The following is a 25,797-nucleotide window of genomic DNA, read 5'->3' on the forward strand; positions in this document are numbered from 1 at the left end:
ACTATGTTTACTCTTGAAGATTTCCTCCTCGGACATCTTGTAAACATAACATTGTTCTCTTCTGACACTCATCACAACAGGCTATGGCTGTCTTTACATGAGGTTGCTATGCTTTAGAAGGCAACTTCTATTATCGTCTCCCCTGGGTCCAGTTAGCGTGGTCCAGACGCTATACTCACGTCCTCTGAATGTTCATTAGATACCATTCTAAGCAAACCAAATGGGCCTTTATTATTTTGTGTGACTGTTTTTAACCACATACCTCAGTTATCCTTTAACACTTCAGATGATGTTTCAGAAAATGAGAAATGGATTTTTTTTTTTTTTGCCTAAAGCCTATCAATTTGCAGGTCTCCACTCTTCCCTGTGAGTGATGTGAGGGAAAAAAACCCCAGAGGTATGTTAACAGTAGCCAGAGAAATAGTGATTTTTCTTCTGTTATCATTTAAGAGCTATTATAATATTTTAATTTATAAATATTCACATTTTATATTGAAGTCTTCACTGTCTTAGCAAAATCAGAAAAAGTGCTATAATAAAATGCTGTCATTAACAAAAAAATAAACAAAAAAAACCCCCTTGATTTTCTAGATAAGCCTTTGCCTGATACCACTGTTGAAATTATATCATTTTGTGTTGTGTGTATATCATCCCAACATAAGGATATAAACTTTGTGTGCTAAAACGTGACTGACAACAACAGGACCGGTAAGATTTCACTCTAAGATCACACTGTACAGGGGCTAAGGTAGAGAAGGGAAAATACAGAAGTTTCATAGATCTTTCTTAGGAAAAAACCCTTCAAAACCAGCCAGCAACAGCAGCTAAAACTTATATAGCGTTTACTAAGTGCCTGCACATTTCACCTTAACCCTATGAGGTAGGTTCTGCTACCATCCTCATTTTACAGATGAGGAAATGGGCACAGAGAGGTTAAGTAATTTGCCAAAGGTCACGTAAGGAATAAGTGGAAGAGCTGGGGTTCAGGTAAATGCAGTCTAGCTGTAAGGACCATAGTTATAATCATACCATACTCTATATACTACATCAGTAAGGGAATAAGTTGCTTTCTTGAACAAATCTCCTATTCAATGATATGCATATGGTTCAGCTGGAAGAATTACAGACCAATCACCATCTGGCTAGAACCTTTATTATTTCAGAAATAGGCATCCTATGTAACTTGAGGTGGGTAGAATAGTTATTTATGGATTACTGTACTGAATATTTGTCAAAACACCAACTATCTCAATAATCATACACTTATTTCATTCATAAGAACTTCCAAAAATAACTCTTCTGTATAAAAAAACTTATAAATGGCACAAGAGAGTTAAATAATGGCCTATGGAGGACAGAAGGAAAATTCTGCTAGGAGAAACTCTAGTGAAGCATTTTCTCCATTACATTTTTGATTGATATAGTTCATGAAAGAAGCCTCGCTTTGCCTTCCTTTTTTTTAAAATAAATTTATTTATTTAATTTATTTATTTTTGGTTGCGTTGGGTCTTCGTTGCTGTGCGCGGGCTTTCTCTAGTTGCAGCAAGCGGGGGCCACTCTTCGTCGAGGTGCGCAGGCTTCTCATTGCGGTGGCTTCTCTTGTTGGGGAGCACGGGCTCTAGGCACGCGGGCTCAGTAGTTGTGGCTCACGGGCTCTAGAGCGCAGGCTCAGTAGTTGTGGCACATGGGCTTAGTTGCTCCACGGCATGTGGGATCTTCCCAGACCAGGGCTCGAACCCATGTCCCCTGCATTGGCAGGCGGATTCCTAACCACTGCGCCACCAGGGAAGCCCTGCCTTCCTTTTTTTAGTGATTCCTCTGAGAGGGAATGCAAGAAACTAAATCTGAGGGGGAAAACTGCTTTCATAATCTCAAGTGTAAACCACGAATAGGCTTTTCTGATAAAAGTTAAAGCCTGAAGAGATAAGAAAGGCAAGCATGTATTCCTTTAAACATTTCAATTAATTTGCAAAAATATTCAGCAACTATGCACATATTGTTTGTATACTTAAAATGCAACAATTTTCATGCTTCGAATATCTTTTTCCTGAGTGTTTTACGGATATTTTGTTCTACTAGACGATTCAAAAGTAAGACTTACACACACACATAATATATATAACAGGAATTCTCCACATGATTAGCATTGTGGACTCTCCTAACAGTGTCAAACAATGAGAAGCCAAACATGATCACATCCATATCGTAAGGAGAGCCTGGAGAATCACCTATGTCTTTGTTTTCTGCTCAGTGCTTCTGATAAGTTCAGCAGATGTACAGCCATGACTTGTTTCCAAACATCCAGACCCCCTCACTGGCTCACCACAATTACACGAGTGCTAAGTTCTAAGTATTCACAGAAAGACTGCAGGTGTCGCTTTACTCCTCTCTGGTCCCTTTACCAAACCCCTACATCACTTATGACATTACTTGTTAATATTCTGCAATCCAAAATGAAAAATGCAGGTACACAAGTTTGCTAAATTTCACTTAACCAAATAAATTTAAAAATAGATAAAATACTTAAATTCCTGCAACACAAAACTTGGTTTTCATATTCATTTGAACATTTTAGAATTATTCAAACACAAGAATTGAAAATGTGTGTGCTATTTGGAAGAGAACTACTGAATTTATTCTCCAGAAGAAAAAGCAGACCTGAAGCATCACATTACTGGAACACCTGAAACATGTTGACAAGTTCTTATCTTCTAAACTTCAACGAAAGCTGCTTGCACAAACTATTTAAAGAATATCTGCCCCTAATAAACAAGCCAGTTATCTGATGTATTAAGGAAGTCAGAAGCTGAGTCACTTCATTTCTTTCTGTTGCCTCCAGTTGCTAGAATACTGGCAATTCGCATAAATATGTTTAATGTATCCATGTAGATTCCCAGCATCCTAGAAAAGAAATTATGCCTGTTAAATATGATGTAATTCTTGTAACAATGACAACAAATATTTCTTAATGTAGGAGAGAAGAAAGTGCAACACTGATTATTTGTCCCAGGTATGTGAAATGGAAATTTTAAAAAAGACGCCAACTAAGGAAGTCCTAGACTAGAAAACTATCAAGATTTTTCTTTTGGCAGATTAATCTTTTAAATGTTAAAGGGCAGTTTTAAAAATCATTATATTCTCTGACACTCTACTATGAGTACAGTATCTTGCTTAAAAAAGAAAAAAGAAATGGGTGATAGACAATGAAATAATCAAAACGAAAACCAAAGAAACACCTTCACAAAAGTGTCAGACACAAGTCTGGCGTTTTAAAATACAACACACTCCCTCAATGCCTCCCCTCATTACCCCCAAAAACCTGCTACAAATCTGTAAGCATTATAGCAATGTTTAAAAAAATCACTACATTAAGTTTTAAAGAAAGAAAAATAAATTACTTTAAAAAATGTGATAGACACCATGAAACTCAAGGAAATTACTTAAATAAAATAACCTACTTTGGTGGAGAGGCCAAGGAAAGGAAAAAGCATTATTATACACAACACTTAACATCAGCTACAAAATGGAATTTTTAGTAAAAAATTAAAAATTGAAGTGTTTCCAATTTTTAATAAAATAGGCTTTTCTATTAAAATTTTCAATTATGTACACTTTCCAAAAATAACACTTGACTAATACATCTTTTGTTCAGTTTTAAAGTCTGTTAAATAAAAATTACACACACACACACACACAAAATTAACTGACCAACAAGAGCACTATAAGGCTAATTAACAAAAATAGGTAAAATACTCTGAATCAACTGAATACATACCTAATTATTACACTTAGTTGCAATATAATCAAATGTTCTGTGTACACATAGCTTACTAAGGAAAGAGAACAGACCAAATAATAGCAGAAATAAAATAGTAAAATTCAACAAAGTCATTGTTGCAGGTTGAACTCAAAAGATATGTTCAAGTCCTAATCTGTGGTACCTGTGAATGTGACCTTATTTGGGAATAGGGTCTTTGTGATTATAATTAAGATGTGAGCTAAGAAGAGGTAATACTGGAGAAGGGTGAGCCTTAATTCAATATGGCATCATTATAAGAGACAGAGATACAGGGAGAACATCATATGAGGACAAGAGTAAAGATTAGAGTGATATATCTACAAGCCAAGGAATGCCAAGGATGGCTGGCCATGACAAGAAGCTAGGAGAGAGGCATGGAGTAGATTCTCCCCTAGGGCCCTCAGAAGGTACCAACCCCGATGATACCTTGATTTCAGACTTCTGGACTCTGGAACTATGAGAGAATAAATTTCTGTTGTTTTAAATCAGCCAGTTTATATAATTTGTTATAGCAGTCCTTGGAAACTAACACAGTCATAAAACAAAATAGGCCAAAGCAACACAAATGTCCTTATGCAACAAAGAAAAGACATTGAAGGCTACTTACGAATTGATGGGATCATACTTTTGAACTCCATACACTGGTACTACTTCTGCACGCTTGATTACTTTCTGTGTGTCATACAGAAGAAACATGCTGAAAAGAACTAATCCACCATAAACTGCCACTGAGTACAGAGTGGCGCCAGCCACAGTGGTAGGCGGAAGAAACACAGACCCTGAAATCAAAATGGGAAAAACAAGTTTTTCTGGGAAAAAGGATTTTTCTGTAACTGGATTTATAATCAGCATTACTTAAAAAAATTTTCTTCTTTGGTATGTCGCACAGATAAGGAAACATCTGAGTATGTGCTCTAATTTTACATTCATTCAGTTCAAAACCCATTATACTCATTCTTGCAATGGGTCACTTGCCCACATTATAGGAGAGCTCCTGCATCAGAGCAATTTTCATGTTCTCCAGATCAACTTTCCCATTTTACATGTATTTGGTAAAACCAATAATAATGGTTTGCCATGATGCCAAATGAGCAAATCCAGTCAAATTAGCATATATCTTTGAACCAACTTTTAAAAATGACACTAAATTCTCTCCATTAGGATACCTGAATATGTCAGATGATTTTAGGACATCATGAACCAAGAACCAAGCGTCAAAGCACAGTGGCTTACCTAGTGAGGACACAAAGACGACACCCAGGCCCACGCCCAGGGGTGCTCCCATGTTCAAGAACTTCTCACTGGGTGCACACATGGCCACAGTGGAGAGGCCTCCCACAACACCAGCTGTGTACCACGCAGCTCTGATGAGAAGAGGCCCCCCTAGTATCGTCAGAGGAGCCACCACTGCACCCATCACACCTGGAGAAAGAGCAAGCAGGCAGTTAAATATTTACTAAATAACAACCAAAAGGAAAATGCTTCTTCTAACTAACATGCCATCTGAACATATTATAGCTTATAGTTAAACAATATGATTACAAAAAGTCTTCTCATTATTTAGGTGACACTATCCCCATAACCTCACAACTAAAGCTTGTACCTATCCAAATTCTAAATCACAACTAACACTATTCCTAGTCAATCAGTCAAAACTCACCCAAGTATAAACACTAATCTAGATTTTTAGTAACTATGTCAAATTCAGTATAGTTCATTATTTGGATCTGAGTCTACCAGGAGTCTTTATAACAATATTCATATTTGGAAGAACTGAGATGAAAGGCTTAAAATAAATGAAGGTCAAATCTACTGTGCTGAAAGAGAACACAGTAAAAGGAAAGAATAAGTATATGATGCTAATCTTAAAGTAGGAACTTCAAGGACAGATGCTGCTGTTACCTTGTGTAATAGGGAATGTAATCACAGCCTGTAAAAAGCAGTTTTAGTTGTCAGATATTTATAAACATGTCCACCGGAGATTAACCAAGATGGCGGAGTAGAAGGACGTGCTCTCACTCCCTCTTGCGAGAGCACCAGAATCACAACTGGCTGCTGGACAATCATTGACAGGAAGACCCTGGACTTCACCAAGGAGGACACCCCACGTCCAAGGACAGAGGAGAAGCCACAGTGAGACGGTAGGAGGGGCGCAATCAGAGTAAAATCAAATCCCATAACTGCTGGGTGGGTGACTCACAGACTGGCAAACACTTATACCACAGAAGTCCACCCACTGGAGTGAAGGTTCTGAGCCCCACCTCAGGCTTCCCAACCTGGGGGTCCGGCAAAGGGAGGAGGAATTCCTAGAGAATCAGACTTTGAAGTCTAGTGGGAATTGATTGCAGGACTGTGACAGGACTGGGGGAAACAGAGACCCCACTCTTGGAGGGCACACACAAAGTAATGTGTGCATCGGGACCCAGGGGAAGGAGCAGTGACCCTGGGGGAGACTGAACCAGACGTACCTGCTGGTGTTGGGGGGTCTCCTGCAGAGGCGAGTGGTGGCTCTGTTTCACCGTGGGGATAAGGACACTGGCAGCAGAGGTCCTGGGAAGTTCTCCTTGGCGTGAGCCCTCCCAGAGTCTGCCATTAACCCCACCAAAGAGCACGGGTAGGCTCCAGTGTTGGGTTGCCTCAGGCAAAACAACCAACAGGGAGGGAACCCAGCCCCACCCATCAACAGTCAAGTGGATTAAGGTTTTACTGAACTCTGACCCCCACAGCAACAGGGAGGGAACCCAGCCCCACCCATCAACAGTCAAGTGGATTAAGGTTTTACTGAGCTCTGACCGCCACAGCAACAGTCAGCTCTACCCACCACCAGAGCCTCCCATCAAGCCTCTTAGATAGTCTCAACCACCAGAGGGCAGACAACAGAAGCAAGAAAAACTACAATCCTGCAGCCTGTGGACCAAAAACCACAGTTACAGAAAGACAGAGAAGATGAAAAGGCAGAGGGCTATGTACCAGATGAAGGAACAAGAAAAAACCCCAGAAAAACAACTAAATGAAGTGGAGATAGGCAACCTTCCAGAAAAAGAATTCAGAATAATGATAGTGAAGATGATCCAGGACCTCGGAATAAGAATGGAGGCAAAGATTGAGAAGATGCAAGAAATGATTAACAAAGACCTAGAAGAATTAAAGAACAAACAAACAGAGATGACCAATACAATAACTGAAATGAAAACTACACTAGAAGGAATCAATAGCAGAATAACTGAGGCAGAAGAACGGATAAGTGACCTGGAAGACAGAATGGTGGAATTCACTGCTGCGGAACAGACTAAAGAAAAAAGAATAAAAAGAAATGAAGACAGCCTAAGAGACCTCTGGGACAACATTAAACGCAACAACATTCGCATTATAGGGGTCCCAGAAGGAGAAGAGAGAGAGAAAGGACCAGAGAAAATATTTGAAGAGATTATAATCGAAAACTTCCCTAACATGGGAAAGGAAATAGCCACCCAAGTCCAGGAAGCGCAGAGAGTCCCATACAGAATAAACCCAAGGAGAAACACGCCGAGACACATAGTAATCAAAGTGGCAAAAATTAAAGACAAAGAAAAATTATTGAAAGCAGCAAGGGAAAAACGACAAATAACATACAAGGGAACCCCCATAAGGTTAACAGCTGATTTCTCAGCAGAAACTCTGCAAGCCAGAAGGGAGTGGCATGAAATACTTAAAGTGATGAAAGGGAAGAACCTACAACCAAGATTACTCTACCCAGCAAGGATCTCATTTAGATTTGATGGAGAAATCAAAAGCTTTACAGACAAGCAAAAGCTAAGAGAATTCAGCACCACCAAACCAGCTCTACAACAAATGCTAAAGGAACTTCTCTAAGTGGGAAACACAAGAGAAGAAAAGGACCTACAAAAACAAACCCAAAACAATTAAGAAAATGGTCATAGGAACATACATATCGATAATTACCTTAAACGTGAATGGATTAAATGCCCCAACCAAAAGACATAGACTGGCTGAATGGATACAAAAACAAGACCCATATATATGCTGTCTACAAGAGACCCACTTCAGACCTAGGGACACATACAGACTGAAAGTGAGGGGATGGAAAAAGATATTCCATGCAAATGGAAATCAAAAGAAAGCTGGAGTAGCTATACTCATATCAGATAAAATAGACTTTAAAATAAAGAATGTTACAAGAGACAAGGAAGGACACTACATAATGATCCAGGGATCAATCCAAGAAGAAGATATAACAATTATAAATATATATGCACCCAACATAGGAGCACCTCAATACATAAGGCAACTGCTAACAGCTATAAAAGAGGAAATCGACAGTAACACAATAATAGTGGGGGACTTTAACACCTCACTTACACCAATGGACAGATCATCCAAAATGAAAATAAATAAGGAAACAGAAGCTTTAAATGACACAATAGACCAGATAGATTTAATTGATATATATAGGACATTCCATCCAAAAACGGCAGATTACACGTTCTTCTCAAGTGCACACGGAACATTCTCCACGATAGATCACATCTTGGGTCACAAATCAAGCCTCAGTAAATTTAAGAAAATTGAAATCATATCAAGCATCTTTTCTGACCACAACGCTATGAGATTAGAAATGAATTACAGGGAAAAAAACGTAAAAAAGACAAACACATGGAGGCTAAACAATACGTTACTAAATAACCAAGAGATCACTGAAGAAATCAAACAGGAAATAAAAAAATACCTAGAGACAAATGACAATGAAAACACGACGACCCAAAACCTATGGGATGCAGCAAAAGCGGTTCTAAGAGGGAAGTTTATAGCTATACAAGCCTACCTAAAGAAACAAGAAAAATCTCAAGTAAACAATCTAACTTTACACCTAAAGAAACTAGAGAAAGAAGAACAAACAAAACCCAAAGTTAGCAGAAGGAAAGAAATCATAAAGATCAGAGCAGAAATAAATGAAATAGAAACAAAGAAAACAATAGCAAAGATCAATAAAACTAAAAGTTGGTTCTTTGAGAAGATAAACAAAATTGATAAGCCATTAGCCAGACTCATCAAGAAAAAGAGGGAGAGGACTCAAATCAATAAAATCAGAAATGAAAAAGGAGAAGTTACAACAGACACCGCAGAAATACAAAACATCCTAAGAGACTACTACAAGCAACTTTATGCCAATAAAATGGACAACCTGGAAGAAATGGACAAATTCTTAGAAAGGTATAACCTTCCAAGACTGAATCAGGAAGAAACAGAAAATATCAACAGACCAATCACAAGTAATGAAATTGAAACTGTGATTAAAAATCTTCCAACAAACAAAAGTCCAGGACCAGATGGCTTCACAGGTGAATTCTATCAAACATTTAGAGAAGAGCTAACACCCATCCTTCTCAAACTCTTCCAAAAAATTGCAGAGGAAGGAACTCTCCCAAACTCATTCTATGAGGCCACCATCACCCTGATACCAAAACCAGACAAAGACACTACAAAAAAAGAAAATTACAGACCAATATCACTGATGAATATAGATGCAAAAATCCTCAACAAAATACTAGCAAACAGAATCCAACAACACATTAAAAGGATCATACACCACGATCAAGTGGGATTTATCCCAGGGATGCAAGGATTCTTCAATATACGCAAATCAATCAATGTGATACACCATATTAACAAATTGAAGAATAAAAACCATATGATCATCTCAATAGATGCAGAAAAAGCTTTTGACAAAATTCAACACCCATTTCTGATAAAAACTCTCCAGAAAGTGGGCATAGAGGGAACCTACCTCAACATAATAAAGGCCATATATGACAAACCCACAGCAAACATCATTCTCAATGGTGAAAAACTGAAAGCATTTCCTCTAAGATCAGGAACGAGACAAGGATGTCCACTCTCACCACTATTATTCAACATAGTTCTGGAAGTCCTAGCCACGGCAATCAGAGAAGAAAAAGAAATAAAAGGAATACAAATTGGAAAAGAAGAAGTAAAACTGTCACTGTTTGCGGATGACATGATACTATACATAGAGAATCCTAAAACTGCCACCAGAAAACTGCTAGAGCTAATTAATGAATATGGTAAAGTTGCAGGTTACAAAATTAATGCACAGAAATCTCTTGCATTCCTATACACTAATGATGAAAAATCTGAAAGAGAAATTATGGAAACACTCCCATTTACCATTGCAACAAAAAGAATAAAATACCTAGGAATAAACCTACCTAAGGAGACAAAAGACCTGTATGCAGAAAACTATAAGACACTGATGAAAGAAATTAAAGATGATACCAACAGATGGAGAGATATACCATGTTCTTGGATTGGAAGAATCAACATTTTGAAAATGAGTATACTACCCAAAGCAATCTACAGATTCAATGCAATCCCTATCAAATTACCAATGGCATTTTTTACGGAGCTAGAACAAATCATCTTAAAATTTGTATGGAGACACAAAAGACCCCGAATAGCCAAAGCAGTCTTGAGGCAAAAAAATGGAGCTGGAGGAATCAGACTCCCTGACTTCAGACTATACTACAAAGCTACAGTAATCAAGACAATATGGTACTGGCACAAAAGCAGAAACATAGATCAATGGAACAAGATAGAAAGCCCAGAGATTAACCCACGCACCTATGGTCAACTAATCTATGACAAAGGAGGCAAAGATATACAATGGAGAAAAGACAGTCTCTTCAATAAGTGGTGCTGGGAAAACTGGACAGCCACATGTAAAAGAATGAAATTAGAATACTCCCTAACACCATACACAAAAATAAACTCAAAATGGGTTAGAGACCTAAATATAAGACTGGACACTATAAAACTCTTAGAGGAAAACATAGGAAGAACACTCTTTGACATAAATCACAGCAAGATCTTTTTCGATCCACCTCCTAGAGTAATGGAAATAAAAACAAAAATAAACAAGTGGGACCTAATGAAACTTCAAAGCTTTTGCACAGCAAAGGAAACCATAAACAAGACGAAAAGACAACCCTCAGAATGGGAGAAAATATTTGCAAATGAATCAACGGACAAAGGATTAATCTCCAAAATATATAAACAGCTCATTCAGCTCAATATCAAAGAAACAAACACCCCAATCCAAAAATGGGCAGAAGACCTAAATAGACATTTCTCCAAAGAAGACATACAGACGGCCACGAAGCACATGAAAAGATGCTCAACATCACTAATTATTAGAGAAATGCAAATCAAAACTACAATGAGGTATCACCTCACTCCTGTTAGAATGGGCATCATCAGAAAATCTACAAACAACAAATGCTGGAGAGGGTGTGGAGAAAAGGGAACCCTCTTGCACTGTTGGTGGGAATGTAAATTGATACAGCCACTATGGAGAACAATATGGAGGTTCCTTAAAAAACTAAAAATAGAATTACCATATGACCCAGCAATCCCACTACTGGGCATATACCCAGAGAAAACCGTAATTCAAAAAGACACGTGCACCCGAATGTTCATTGCAGCACTATTTACAATAGCCAGGTCATGGAAGCAACCTAAATGCCCATCAACAGACGAATGGATAAAGAAGTTGTGGTACATATATACGATGGAATATTATTCAGCCATAAAAAGGAACGAAATTGAGTCATTTGTTGAGAAGTGGATGGATCTAGAGACTGTCATACAGAGTGAAGTAAGTCAGAAAGAGAAAAACAAATATCGTATGTTAATGCATGTATGTGGAACATAGAAAAATGGTACAGATGAGCCAGTTTGCAGGGCAGAAGTTGAGACACAGATGTAGAGAATGGACATATGGACACCAAGGGGGGAAAACTGCAATGAGGTGGGGATGGTGATGTGCTGAATTGGGCGATTGGGATTGACATGTATACACTGATGTGTATAAAACTGATGCCTAATAAGAACCTGCAGTATAAAAAAACAAACAAAACAACTAATACTAAACTTTCATTGGGTTATTTGTATGGAAATATGTTAATATAAATGTTTCAGACATTACATGAAATTTCTAAAAATCTTATATTTGTATTTGTATGGAAATATGTATGGAAATATGTTAATATAAATGTTTCAGACATTACATGAAATTTCTAAAAATCTTATATTTGTATTTGTATGGAAATATGTATGGAAATATGTTAATATAAATGTTTCAGACATTACATGAAATTTCTAAAAATCTTATATTTGTATTTGTATGGAAATATGTATGGAAATATGTTAATATAAATGTTTCAGACATTACATGAAATTTCTAAAAATCTTATATTTGTATTTGTATGGAAATATGTATGGAAATATGTTAATATAAATGTTTCAGACATTACAGGAAATTTCTAAAAATCTTATATTTGTATTTGTATGGAAATATGTATGGAAATATGTTAATATAAATGTTTCAGACATTACAGGAAACGTCTAAAAATCTTATATGTTCTGGTATAATGTTATAAGTAATAATCCTAGTTATTACTTTAAAATGTATATCTCAGAAATAACTAATTTTCTTGTCAAATGCATTATTATGAACTTTCATCAAATCTTTAACCATGGTCATTTTTAAGTCTTTTGTCATTTACAGACAGTTCTGGGTGTACTCTGATGATTTTGCAAATATGTTCCTATAAAAGAGTTTCATCTTCAAGAAATTCATGGAAAAGACTCTGACAAGTACAGGTTTCTGGTAACTGACTGTACTGCTGAACTGAATGAATAAGCATTTTCAGAACTCTAATGAAAAACTGATGAACTCATAAAAGTGCTAACAAAAGATCAAGATGAAAAAAAAAGAAATTAATTACATGGGACTGAGTGAACTGATGAGGATGAGTATAATTTTTGTGACTTTCTGTCTGAATTAAAAAAAAAAAATCCCACAAGGACTCAGAGGAAAAGAATATACAAATCAATTTTCACTGCAAAGTAAAGGAGCTGTTACAGTGGAGGATTACTGGACTGAATGTCAATATTATGACATAGTATAAGTGTGTTTCATGTTTGGTAATTGCAATCATTGTTGCTTTTGTTGTGGTCATCCATGTACAATGCTTGGTGTCAGTCTATCTATCTCTTGTAAAAATAAAATACAGTGTGTGTGTGTGGAAAAAAAAAAAAAAAAAAAAAAAAAAAACATGTCCACCAAAAGTATAGTAACAATAATTTCATTAGCAAAGGTAAATAGAAATCTTTTATTTAAAAAATATAGATCTTAGATAAGGCATTCTTTCCGTATTGAGTAGAGCAAGCTATACCCTTTTCTTTTTTTTTTTGGCAGTACCATGTGACTTGTGGGATCTTAGCTCCCCAACCAAGGATCGAACCTGGGCCCCCTGCAGTGGAAGCGTAGAGTCCTAACCACTAGACAGCCAGGGAATTCTCAACTATACCCTTTTCTTAAACATTAAATGTGCATCGTTGAACTCATGGAATAAGCACAGAGCTACCTTCACACTGAAATTTTAATACCAGTGTGTCTCTTTTGAGACTAACATTTCTAGATCAAGTAATAGGGCATATTTTATCACATGATGATGAAAAATTAAAAAATTTTTTGCTCTAGGAAAGATATTGGATAGAAATTCGTCTGTATGACATTTCTATTAGAATTCCTATCAGTTTTGCAACTGACAGCAAAATTTTAAGAAAAACTTTCAAGGAGATTATTGAGATTTTTTCCAATGATACTGATAAAAATCTTAAATGGCAATAGATGTTTGCTGCTTAAGAACAAATCAATTACAAAACTACTAAGAATAGCTCAACATTATCATTGTGAATGAAAACTGCCCTTCAGGAAATTAGTACATCCACTGGGGAAAACAAGTATGAAGGTTCCTCAAAAAATAAACACAACTATCATATGATCCAGCAATCCCAATTCTGGGTTTATAAGCAAAGGAACTGAAATCAGGATATGAAAACAACCCAAGTGTTTGTCAATGGATGGATGGATAAAGAAGATGCGGTATATATAAACAATGGAATATTATTCAGACTCAAAAAAGAATGAAATGTTGCACTTCTTGACAATACAGATGGGTCTTGAGGGCATTACGCTAAGTGAAATAAGTTGGACAGAGAAAGACAAATAACGCATGATCTCACTTATACGTGGAATCTAAAAAAGTCAAACAGAGAAACACAGAGCATAGCGGTGGTTACTAGGGGCGGGGGGGAGACGAAAATGCGGAGATACCTGTCAAGGGGTACAAGCTTCTAGTTATGATTAACAAGTTTGAGGACCTAATGTACATCATGATTACAGCTAATAATACCATATCATAAATGCTGCTAAGAGAGTAGATCTTAAATGTTCTCACCATAAAAAAGATATGGTAAATACGAAATGAAGGTGTTCGCTAATGCTATGGTAGTAATCATTTTGTAATATATAAATGTGTCAAATCAACATGCTGTATGCCTTAAACTTATACAATATCATGTATCAGTTATATCTCAATAAAGCAGGGGAGAAACACAGTTAGAAGAGACTAGCTTTCAGCGAGCATTTCAGTAATTCTTGCACAGTATCACTTAGGCCTGATTGAGACCGCAGCTGTGTCCACAAGGTATTAAACATCTGTATGAAAAATGAAAATAGAATGCATTGGGATGTTTATCCTGGGTCAAAAGCTGGCTTTGATGTCTCTTTAAGACACTGTGAGTGGTTGCCCTTAGGTCATCCACTTTGGATTAAAGGGGTCTGAAACTCAATCATGCCAGTGAATGAAGAATTAGACAGAGAGTTGGACTTTAAGAAATAACACTGGGGGCTTCCCTGGTGGCGCGGTGGTTAAGAATCCGCCTGCCAGTGCAGGAGACATGGGTTCGAGCCCTGGTCCGGGAAGATACCACATGCCGTGGAGCAACTAAGCCCATGCACCACAACTACTGAGCCTGCGCTCTAGAGCCCACAAGCCACAACTACTGAGCCTGTGTGCCACAACTACTGAAGCCCATGTGCCTAGAGCCCATGCTCCGCAACAAGAGAAGCCACTGCAATGAGAAGCCCGCACACCGCAACGAAGAGTAGCCCCCGCTCATCGCAACTAGAGAAAAGCCTGCGCGTAGCAATGAAGACCCAATGCAGCCAAAAATAAATAAATAAATAATAAATTTATGGAAAAAAAAAAGAAATAACATTGGGGGGTGTCAGTCTTGACTTTGGCACTTCCTGCTGTGTGACCTCACCCAGCCTCAGCTTCCTCATCCATGAACGTATGGACAGGCTAATGCCTGCACACACAGCTTCCCAAGATGTTTATGAAGAATAAAGCAAATTTTGGAAACAAATTAAAAAAAAAAAAATGGCATTCATACTGCGCAAGAAAGGGTTAACATAGCAGACCTAAGCCTACTTTTACAAAGACCTGCTTGCAAGGTTAGTCCTTGGTTGGCATCTGAGAACTTGCCACTGGAACCATTCTCTAACCTTAGGGTTAAACTATTATTTATGCAAACAATGAGTTATGCTGAATGCCTGCTTTCCTTCTGGGAGTCTGGATTTTGGTAGTTGCTAGGAGGGTCCCTAAATGATCAGCCCCCAATAAAAACCTTGGGCGCTGAGTCTCTAATGGGCTTCCCTGGGCAGAAACATTGTACATGTTACTGCACATTTCGCATTCTTGCCGTGTGCCCTCAAAGGAAGGAGACAGCACTGAAAGCCTGTGTGTGGATTTCTCCACACTCTATACTTTGCCTGTATCTTTCTCCCTTGCTGATCCTGTTGTGTATCCTTTCACTGTAATAAACCTTAGCCCTGAGTATAACTATATGCTGAGTCCTGTGACTCCATCTAACAAATTGCTGAATGAATGGCTGGTCTTGGGGACTGCCCTCCAACACACATAAAACACCCAGAACTTAAGTAATTTATGTTACAATAATATCAGATAAGAAGAGGTTTTCTAAGCAACACAGGTAGAAAGGCTTACTTATTCTAGCTCGAATTAAAACTACATAGCTACTTTAATTCAACAAGTGGATCTACTATTTATCAGAGATAAAATGACACTGAACCTGTTTATTCAAGGAAACAGTGTCTAAAATGGGAAACAGGTGTAGAACTCTATTTACTGGCCAAGACATTGAATAATCCTTGAATATTTATATGGCACTAAGAGATATTAAATTTTATAGAAAATGCACACACTACGTTTTAAGTAATTTTTTTCTTAAAAGCAGGTTATTGGTATTAGAAGAAAATATTGGGACCATCGCCCTCCCAACCACAAAAGTTCTGTCTTGTAAAGGTCCATGGAAAATATCTATGGTTGAATTACCTAAGACCTAATGGAAGAGAGGCTTGAAAACCAAGGTTGGGAAGTCATGCTCTCTCACATTCACCAAAACAAAGCCAGCACATGAAGAATATAAATGATGTATTTCACACTGGAAATTCATCATACTAGGTACCTCAAAACTAATTTCCATTTACTAACCTACGTTAAAAACATTTCAGTCTGTCTCCCTGGAATTTTCATGGAAATGCTTATAAAGTTTGTCTTGTCTTGTGGTAGAGGTCATGCATCTAAAGCATTTTTGTTTCTGCATCTGGTGTTCTTTACTCAACCCAGAGGCAGAATACCCTGGGATACTTGTAATGGAAAATACTTTATGTAAACTTTAAAATATTTCTTTCCATAATTAAGGAAAATATTACATATACCTAAAGGAATATTAATACTGTTCCACAATACCAGGGTTGGCCTCTGTCCTGCCCACAGTAACTTTGTGCCAAGAACTATCTAAATACTGACCCGGCTAACTGCATCACACACAAAAGTGAATTTCCAAAGATCTTTTTGACTGCTTTCTTCTTCCCAAAGCTCCACTGCAAAAACCTCAGCTCCTATTCTTTCACACGTCTTAAGTCCTCCTTCTCTGGTAGAGACCCCCAGTTTCTTATTTTTCTAAAGATATACAACAAGAACAATTCTCAAGTGATGTGTATCAGATCTGAAATCCTCCTGGTATTAGACAAAATACATAAAAGGAAATCTCTGCATATACTAGACGGTCACCAGAGGCAAGTGTAATAATGGGGCTGTCTATGGTCTTAGTATCAGAATCATTAACTTTCCAGAGTGGAGATCTGGCAATAATACTACCAGGAATAAGTGCAGAAAACCGTTAAGTGTTTAGCAGACATGAAGCTTAATTAAATTGTGTACATATCATTTACGACTGTGAAGAGCCATCAAAAAAGGCAGTATTTAAGATTGTTTAACAACAATTGTAAAACAACATACCAGAATGTAGTAACCAAGCAAGATGTTTTCGGCCTGGGCTCTGGTCATATGATATAGACTGGACCAGCATTCCAGCTCCAATCATGGCTGCAAAGGTTGCACCAATTGTCTGAAAGACATGTATTACTAAGAAAAACTGATCCTTATACAACAACAAAGTAGAAACCCACAGGTTCCAAGTCCAGTTAGTCCCTCCAATAAACCATGTTTAAAAAGATGAAGGATAATAAACAGAATCCTGTATTTTTCTAGCACATTAAAAGGCCTTGTGCTTATTTCAGTTTGGTCAAATTAGCAAGAGCACCCCCTACTATCATACATAAAGTTTTCCAGACAACTTTAAGTGAATGAGTAGAGCTTTGGCAGATAACATCATCTTTAAAAAATTTTATTCTTGTTAGACAGATGTATAACAAAACCCCTTTAAAAATCCCAGAATAATTATTTTAAATTATATTTATTTTGGTATAGCACAAGTAACATTAAAAAAGTTAGTCATGATACACCAGTTAGAATATATATATATATATATATATATATATATATATATATATATATAGAGCACACATTGTCTCAAACTCTGTATTTGCTAAATGAAAACATGAAAAAAAGAAGCACACGGAAAAGACGAGAAATAAGATTCTACATTTCTATCCTCCCAATTTTCTGGCTGAATTGGCCCTCATCCCTTTTCTTTGTCTACTTAGATTTCCATTGTTATACATTTAAATATTGCTTGTGCATAACAAGGAAGAAATGTTTGTAATGAAAGATGATAATCAATCTTCAGGAAATTTAAAGCAGAAATTGCAAACTTGCAGCCCTTGGGCAAGATCAGGCAGCAGATGTTTTGTTTGGCCAACTATTCAAAAAACAATTGAGCGTGAATGCATTTAGTTGGAAGGCTTTCTCTAGATGCCAAAATCCCACGTGACATACCAGGCCTGCCTCACTCATCTGATGGCTAACCCATGGGCATCTGAATGGTCAACCTCTGAGGTAAAGTACAGGTAAACATAACAGCTGTTTTTGCTGAGAATGTGAAAGCCTTCACTCATAACACAGAAAAGCACGCTGGGTTCTACTTCACCACCTTCCAATGGAGAAACAATTACTAAAAGCTACTTCATCTATCTCTGTGCAAAGCATTTTCAAGATATTTAACACAATTATATATTTTTCTTTTAAAGTTCTTCATCATCCAGGTTCATTTTTTGCCTTTTACCTTCCCATACTCTACACTCCAGCTACACTGAACTGGCAGGCTGCAAACATGCCCCAGTTTCACACCTCTTTAATTCTGTTTATTGTGCCTAAAAATACCTCCTTCCTATCTGGTTGACATATTCAAGGATTACCTCCTTGCCTGTAAAGTTTTTCTGGTAGGTACCCTGGCTGTAATAAGCAGTGTCAGATGTCTCTACTCTGTTCCAAAAGCACTTGGTACAAACTTTGACATTATCTGTGTGTATGCCTGTCACCTCCCAAAGGCTTCTTCATTTCTGTAGCACCTGTCTGCCTTTCTAAACTATTTAACTTAAGCAGCCCTAAAGGCAGGGTGAGACTGATCTTATGCCCACAAGTACCTGAGAATATGGCCCAAGCACAAAACCTCCTTGAAGTCTTACTTTAGGGGCTAAACTCTTTTGTGTATTTTAATCTTTCATGTTTGCTTTGTTACAAAAGCATTGCTTTAAATTGTTTACCTCTATTTAAAACTGATATACCTGATGAGAATGCAACAAGTTGATTCTGTGCCTTCAATAACCTCTAGGCTAGGAGATTCATGACACCCATCTGAGAAGCAAGACCCTAATACTGAAGTGTCTAAATGGCTACACAACTGCAAATGGTTCTCCTTTTGGAAAGTACAGAATAGTGGAAATATTACAGATTTGAAAGTCATAGGGATTTGGGTTGCCCATGGGAAGAATCAGTGGGAATTTGCTGTGGGAAGTCTGTATTATATAAACTTTCCCATCTCCCCTTCCCTTCCAGTCTCACACTCGTTGCTCTAGTTTGCATTACCATCATTTTAGACCCTGAAAAGGCACAGCTGGTGGTACACCTGCTTCCCGTCTCTTCCACATTAGCTCTTAAAGCTCAAATACAAATCATACTTTTGCTGTTCCAGTATCTGCAATGGCCTCTAACTGCTTAGGTGCTCTCCTTAGCTCGGCAATCAAACACACCCTTTCCAATTGTGTCTTCTTCATACTCCAGACCTCAAACACTTGAATATCACTTGAATGGGATTATAAAGTCACTTGTAATGACTACCTCCTCTCCTTTGCCCAAGCTGTTGTTTTTTATAAAACTCGACTACCCTGTCCTCTCCTACTAAAATAAAAAAATGCTAGCAAAACAACAAATGCTCAAGAAACTCTCACTGAATATAAAACCTTATATAGGGTCAAGAAAAGTTCAGAATAGTGCCAGCACTATTCTACTCCTAGTAGTATAGAGTGCTTGGGTTTTTGTGACAGCTATTCTCCACTGATCTCTAAGATGGATTTTTTTTTTTAAACATCTTTATTGGAGTATAATTGCTTTACAATGGTGTGTTAGTTTCTGCTTTATAACAAAGTGAATCAGCTATACATATACATATATCCCCATATCTCCTCCCTCTTGCATCTCCCTCCCACCCTCCCTATCCCACCCCTCTAGGTGGTCATAAAGCACCAAGCTGATCTCCCTGTGCTATGCGGCTGCTTCCCACTAGCTATCTATTTTACATTGGTAGTATATATAAGTCCATGCCACTCTCTCACTTCGTCCTGGCTTACCCCTCCCCCTCCCTGTGTCCTCAAGTCCATTCTCTACATCTGCGTCATTATTCCTGTCCAGCCCCTAGGTTCATGACCATTTTTTTTTTTAGATTCCATATATATGTGTTAGCATACAGTATTTGTTTTTCTCTTTCTGACTTACTTCACTCTGTAGGACAGACTCTAGGTCCATCCACCTCATTACAAATAACTCAATTTCGTTTCTTTTTATGGCTGAGTAATATTCCATTGTATATATGTGCCACATAAGATGGATTTTCATCCGCCTTATTTTTTAGTAAATTACTACAAAATAGAGCTGTTTGATATCTGCTGCTAGATAAGTAGAATGTTCCTGTAAGTTTGGGTTCCAACACCTTTGCTGCTACTAAAATACATATTCAACAAGGAATAATAGCTGACTTGCCTAAGACGGTATTTCCTACTTTGTTTCAGCTGCACTAATAATTCATATATTACTTGAACAAAGATTTGTTTAATATAGTTAAGGCATTCTTTCCATTTAATACCCTCCTCCAATAGTTTTCATTTAATCTTTTGCTATTTAGTGGGAAAGGAAAACAAAAACAAGCTAACTTACCACCCAAGAGCCTCTCATCATGAAGTTCATGAGGGCAGGAGTTCTGCTCACTGCCAGGGCAGACAAAGCTGTTATGCCGATACTTCCTGCTAAGTACATATAGGTGGTATGAATTCTATCCTTCACATACTGAGGCCAAATTCTGTAAGAAATGCAACACGGTTAATTTATAGAATTATGAATGTGAATTTTGGTTGAATCATTTACTAGGTGGGAGGTCTTGAGAAATATCACTTTATTGCTCTAAATCTCATTCCATTATCATGGAAATAATGATGCATGTTGGAGTTACCATAAAAAAATTAAGTAATATAAAACATATAAGCACTTGGCACATATACAAAACAACACATTTGCTTCTTGCTTAAACACATATAACCTTGGTAAAAGATTTTTATTTATTGTTTGAATAAATATATGCCAAGGAAATAAGAGATTCTATTTTTATTCATGTATATTTCCACACAGTTGGAACACTGGACACAAAATATTCCAAAAGAGGTGAAAGATAAGGATGAGAAGAAAACTGGAACCTTTAAGGCTCAAATTGTTTGAGAACAATTTACTTACATGGCTTTTTCAATAGCTCCAATCTCATTAGACATTCCCAAGCCATAGTAGCACAAAGCTCCAAGACCAACAGCAGCCCCTCCAGCAATAAACCATCTTCCCATCTGATCAACTGCAGAACACAGGAGGAAATGCAAGTTAATACTGCTGTCTTGACTAAAATGATTAGACTTAATTAATCTGTAAGTTCACTCTAACAAAATTTGTGGAAGCAGTGTATCTGTAGATGTAGGGGTACTTCTGTGATATATGTTATTTTAGTCATAAGAGATGTGTGTTCTTGTGACACTCTTAGAAAATAAAGATGAGAAAAATATGTTAACATCACATGTTCTATTTAATATTGTGTCTAAAATGCTATTAACAAAGATGATGCTTTACATGGAGTCAAGAAAAAAATGAACCAAAGAAAAATGTAATTAGTGTTTATGCAGCAGGGTCAAGGGAGAGGGTGCTCTTGTTTTTTAGAGTACCGAGAAGGAAATAATTCATTAACTCTTAACTGGATGGAGGTATTCACAAAGAGCATCTTGCTCCCTTTAGTCAGAGTTTGTTCCCTAAAAATGTTACTACACTGTTGCTATGATTCATATAATTTGGTTTCTAGGGCCAACTGACCAACAGAAATGCCCTGAGGGATGCCAACTAGGGCTCTCTCCCATTTTAAAATACAGATGGTCCCCAACTTAAGATTTTTAAAAAACGATATGCATTCAAGTAGAAATTATACTTTGAATTTTTAATTTTGATCTTTTCCTGGGCTACTGACATGCAGTACGATACTCCCTTGTGATGCTGGGCAGCGGCACCCAGTCAGCCAGTTGATCATGAGGGTAAACAGCCGATACACTTATAACCATTCTGTACTCACCCAACAATTCTATTTTTCACTTTCAGGATTCAATAAATCACAGGAAGGATTCAACACTTAATTATAAAATAGGCTTAGTGTTAGATAATTTTGCCCAACTGTAGGCTAATGTTAAGTATTCTGAACACGTTTAAGGTAGGCTAGGCTAAGCTATGATATTTGGTAAGTTAGGTATATTAAATATATTTTGAACTTCAGGACATCTTCAACTTATGATGGGTTTATCAGGATGTAACTCCATTTTAAGTCAGGGAAGATGGGTATTGACCTTTTGCAAGGTTGTTAAGGAGCAGTAGTGTTCTTTGATTTTGGGTAGATTACCAATCTAGATTCTGAACTTGCAAAGCTGAAATCCAAACTGTGAACCAAACTGACTTCATTAGGGTATTGCTTCCCGAGAGGCCCTAAATGGGCAGCCAATCAAGATGACCCCTCTTGAACAACTAGCTTTTTATTAACATCTATGTTTTGACCTGAAACATATACAAATATTATGTTTGAAGTAAGATTCTACATGACTTCAAATGATCTTCATTAACAGATTATAACTTTCAGATCATGGCACATTAACTAATAATCCTTAAAAAAAAATTGTGAAAGTAAAATTTTTTTCTGGAAGAAATATGACTGGGGACCACTGAGCTCAGTGTGAAGTACCAACCTTTTCAGGGTCATCAGATACCTGAGGATGACTGCCCTTCTCACAAAATGCACATATGTACAAGTTTGCATATACTTTAAGGAGACTGTTCATGGACCTTTTTTTAAAACACGAGTTTACTAAAGGCTGCCACCTACTTTTAAATATTTTTTCCAATGATGGTTCCAAAGCTGCCTCCTTGAGTTCTTGGCTAGTTTTCCCACGTCGAATTCCAATTCTTGTCTTGGTGGCATATTCCTGATACACATGGAAACGAAGACACACACCACCCACACCAAAAGATTGTTAACAACAAAATAAAACAGAGGATCTCATCACCCTAGAAAACTCTGTATAATGTAACTTGGTACTTTCTATGTATGTAAGTCATACATACTTCACTATGGAAGTATATTAGCCAATCTAAAAAATTAAATGTAGACCCTACCTGTGCTCTATCTTTGAAGTGATTCACTAATTCATTACAACCTAACTTCTTAGTTCAGGTTTCAGAATTGTTTATTTCATAAACTACAAATTTTATTTATATCTCTAGAATTATCATATTTTAAACACTAACTTTTAAAAGACACGCACTCAATAAGTATTAGCTGCATTTTGTCATCTGGGAAATGGGCTCAATCCTTCCTTTGACACAAAGCCAAAGGGAGGGATGACTACTACCTCTATTTTAGCTCTTTTTCAACAGTGGAACAGTTAATTTAAGAGAAAAAAGTTGTCTCTTTTAGCTTCTGTATATTTCCTTGTCTACCTCACATTTCAAAATTGATACTAACTTGAATGCTAGAGCAGAAATCTACTACAAAAGGAAATGGGTTTCTCTCTAACTTGACAGATTTTGTTTTACCATTCTCTAAACAAGAGCTGAAATGACATGTTTAGTAACTTATTAATAAGGTATTGGCCAAATGGTAATATTCTTAAGCTTTTGACAATAGGCTCCACGATCTCTCTGTTGAACCACATAGCTCTCAATCCTTCACAAATTACTCTAAATTCTCTGAATGAGAAACTCCAAGAGCTGTAAGTAAAGGAGAAGTTACAGGAGTTCTTTTTCATATATGATAAGGATGGAACAGAATGATACAACACTAAGAGGGAGAAAGAGCTGATTTGGGACATTTTCAGGGCTGTTTTAGTAAATCACTAATGGTAGAATAGGGAACTTCACAATCTGTCAAAAAAATAGTCCCAGGACAATACAGAGAGACAGACAATATAAAAATATTCAGGGGCTTCCCTGGTGGCGCAGTGGTTGAGAATCTGCCTGCTAATGCAGGGGACACGGGTTCGAGCCCTGGTCTGGGAAGATCCCACATGCCACGGAGCAGCTGGGCCCGTGAGCCACAATTGCTGAGCCTGCGCGTCTGGAGCCTGTGCCCCGCGACGGGAGGGGCCGCGATAGAGAAAGGCCCGCGCACCGCGATGAAGAGCGGTCCCCGCACCGCGATGAAGAGTGGCCCCCGCTTGCCGCAACTGGAGAAAGCCCTCGCACGAACCGAAGACCCAATACAGACAAAAAAAAAAAAAAAAAAAAAAAAAATATTCAGATTATCTTTACCCTGCTGGGTGGTAAGAGCCACTGATTTTTCGTGATGGAATTCTTCACAACAGGGGAGGCCTTGGTGAGCGCTGGGTGGAAAACCCTGGAAGGTAGTGTCCGGAGACACACAAGTCTTGCGGCCAGCATGGTGGTGCACCAGGTTTACCAAGCAGATCTGAAATGCTAGTTAGAGACAGAGACAAAAAATCACCCATTAACCAACCCACTGGCTCTAAGAAAGAGCCAATCATCTCTTAGGAGAAAAGATGAAATAAAGTGACCTTTTAAAATGATAATGATGAATACGCTGCTTGTCTCTTGTTAGTTCAAGAAATCCATCCCACAGAACTGGTTTGGGATGGACCACCAAAATGGGTTTAAATCCCAATCGGAACCATAACAAGAGGAAAGACTTTTAAGTTATGTGTCCAATACAGAGTGGATTTAATATCTTAAGAGAATTAAGGGGTGTGTGATGGATTTTATACATGTGGTTTTGGCTGAAGATTTATACCAGCATTCAGTGGGAAAATTTAAAAGAGGGCTAAGAGTAACTCCGAGCAGAGGAAAAAATGTCATCCACGAAGTGATTAACTCTTCAAGATCATACTACATTGCAAGGCTATAAAACATCAGTGGAAACCAAGCATGCCAAGTATTACTTCCCTTCAAAATATGATATAAAAATATTCAAGGTACTGAAACCACCTGGGATGTATCTTAAAAATGTAGATTCCTAGGTCTAACTACGGTCCTAATGATTTAACCCCTAGGAATAGGACACAGTAATATGTATTTTAACTAGCACCCCAAAAGCTAAGAATCCTTGCTTTTAAATACCTGAGTGTCCTTCCAACTCTGCCACGGGATCTGCGAGGGGTGTACAAAACTGACACCTATCCTTTGTAAAAACACCGAATCAGTCTAGCACTTTCGTGGCATTACATCATCTCAGCCTAAAGGTGCTGTGCCTCTCAGTCCTCAACACACCTACTGAGCAGCACCAGCTCAGACAGAGTGGCCTCCAGAGTGGGAATTTTACTTCTACCACATGCTAGAAGGGGCCTCGTGCGAATGTTTGATCCCTGAGACTCAGGTGCCTTAACTACAAAATGGGTACTATTACCGACCCCGTACGCTTCCGTGTGCATCGATGAGCTCGGGTGCATCGATGAGCTCGGGCGCCTGGTCCCCCGAGAAAGTTCAGCTAGATCACAAGACTCGGATGAGAGCCCGGCAGCAAAAACTCCAGCCTCCCAAAGTCAACGCACCACTCTACAGCACACCAGCCGCAGGCACCCCGTTATCTACCACAGCGGCGCCTGGGTGGCCCGACCGCGGGGATGATTCAGCACCTCGCTGCCCAAGGAGAAGGAGGCAGAGAGAGCGGGCCCTTGCCCGCCTACCCCAGGCCCCGAAGTCGCCGTCCCCTCCACCGGATCACCCGCAGGACGGCCCCGACGCGCCGCCAGCCCGTGACGCAGCCCGCAGCGCCGCCGCCTCCAGCCCTCCCCACACGCACGCAGCGGCCCAACGGGGCCGGTTGTCAGTAGTACGGTGGATCGCGGTGCCTCACGGCCCGGGGGAGCCTCACCTCAGTCCCTGGTCAACTCAAGCGCGCAGTTCCCCTTCCGGGCCGGCGACCAACGACCACCAGCTGTCGCGCCCTCCGCTCACCTCTTACTGACTGTGAACGCAGTCTCTTTAGCTCGCTGCGTGACGCAACAT

The 25,797-nt window shown here is 38.3% G+C and overlaps 1 protein-coding gene across 1 annotated transcript; it reads right to left on the reverse strand.

Annotated features, from left to right (window-relative positions):
* Positions 1–1,131: 1,131 nt before the first annotated feature.
* Positions 1,132–25,797, reverse strand: GHITM (growth hormone inducible transmembrane protein). Its single transcript, XM_007174579.3, has 9 exons — positions 25,664–25,797; positions 24,088–24,252; positions 22,664–22,763; positions 20,995–21,106; positions 20,425–20,566; positions 17,053–17,161; positions 5,033–5,221; positions 4,407–4,578; positions 1,132–2,901 (listed from the first exon to the last, which is right to left on the reverse strand). Exons 2-9 carry the CDS (start codon positions 24,214–24,216, stop codon positions 2,817–2,819), a joined length of 1,038 nt encoding a protein of 345 aa, XP_007174641.2. The 5' UTR covers positions 24,217–24,252; positions 25,664–25,797; the 3' UTR covers positions 1,132–2,816.

Source organism: Balaenoptera acutorostrata, chromosome 16 (assembly GCF_949987535.1).
Source record: "Balaenoptera acutorostrata chromosome 16, mBalAcu1.1, whole genome shotgun sequence".
In the NCBI taxonomy this organism is placed as follows: Eukaryota; Metazoa; Chordata; class Mammalia; order Artiodactyla; family Balaenopteridae; genus Balaenoptera; species Balaenoptera acutorostrata.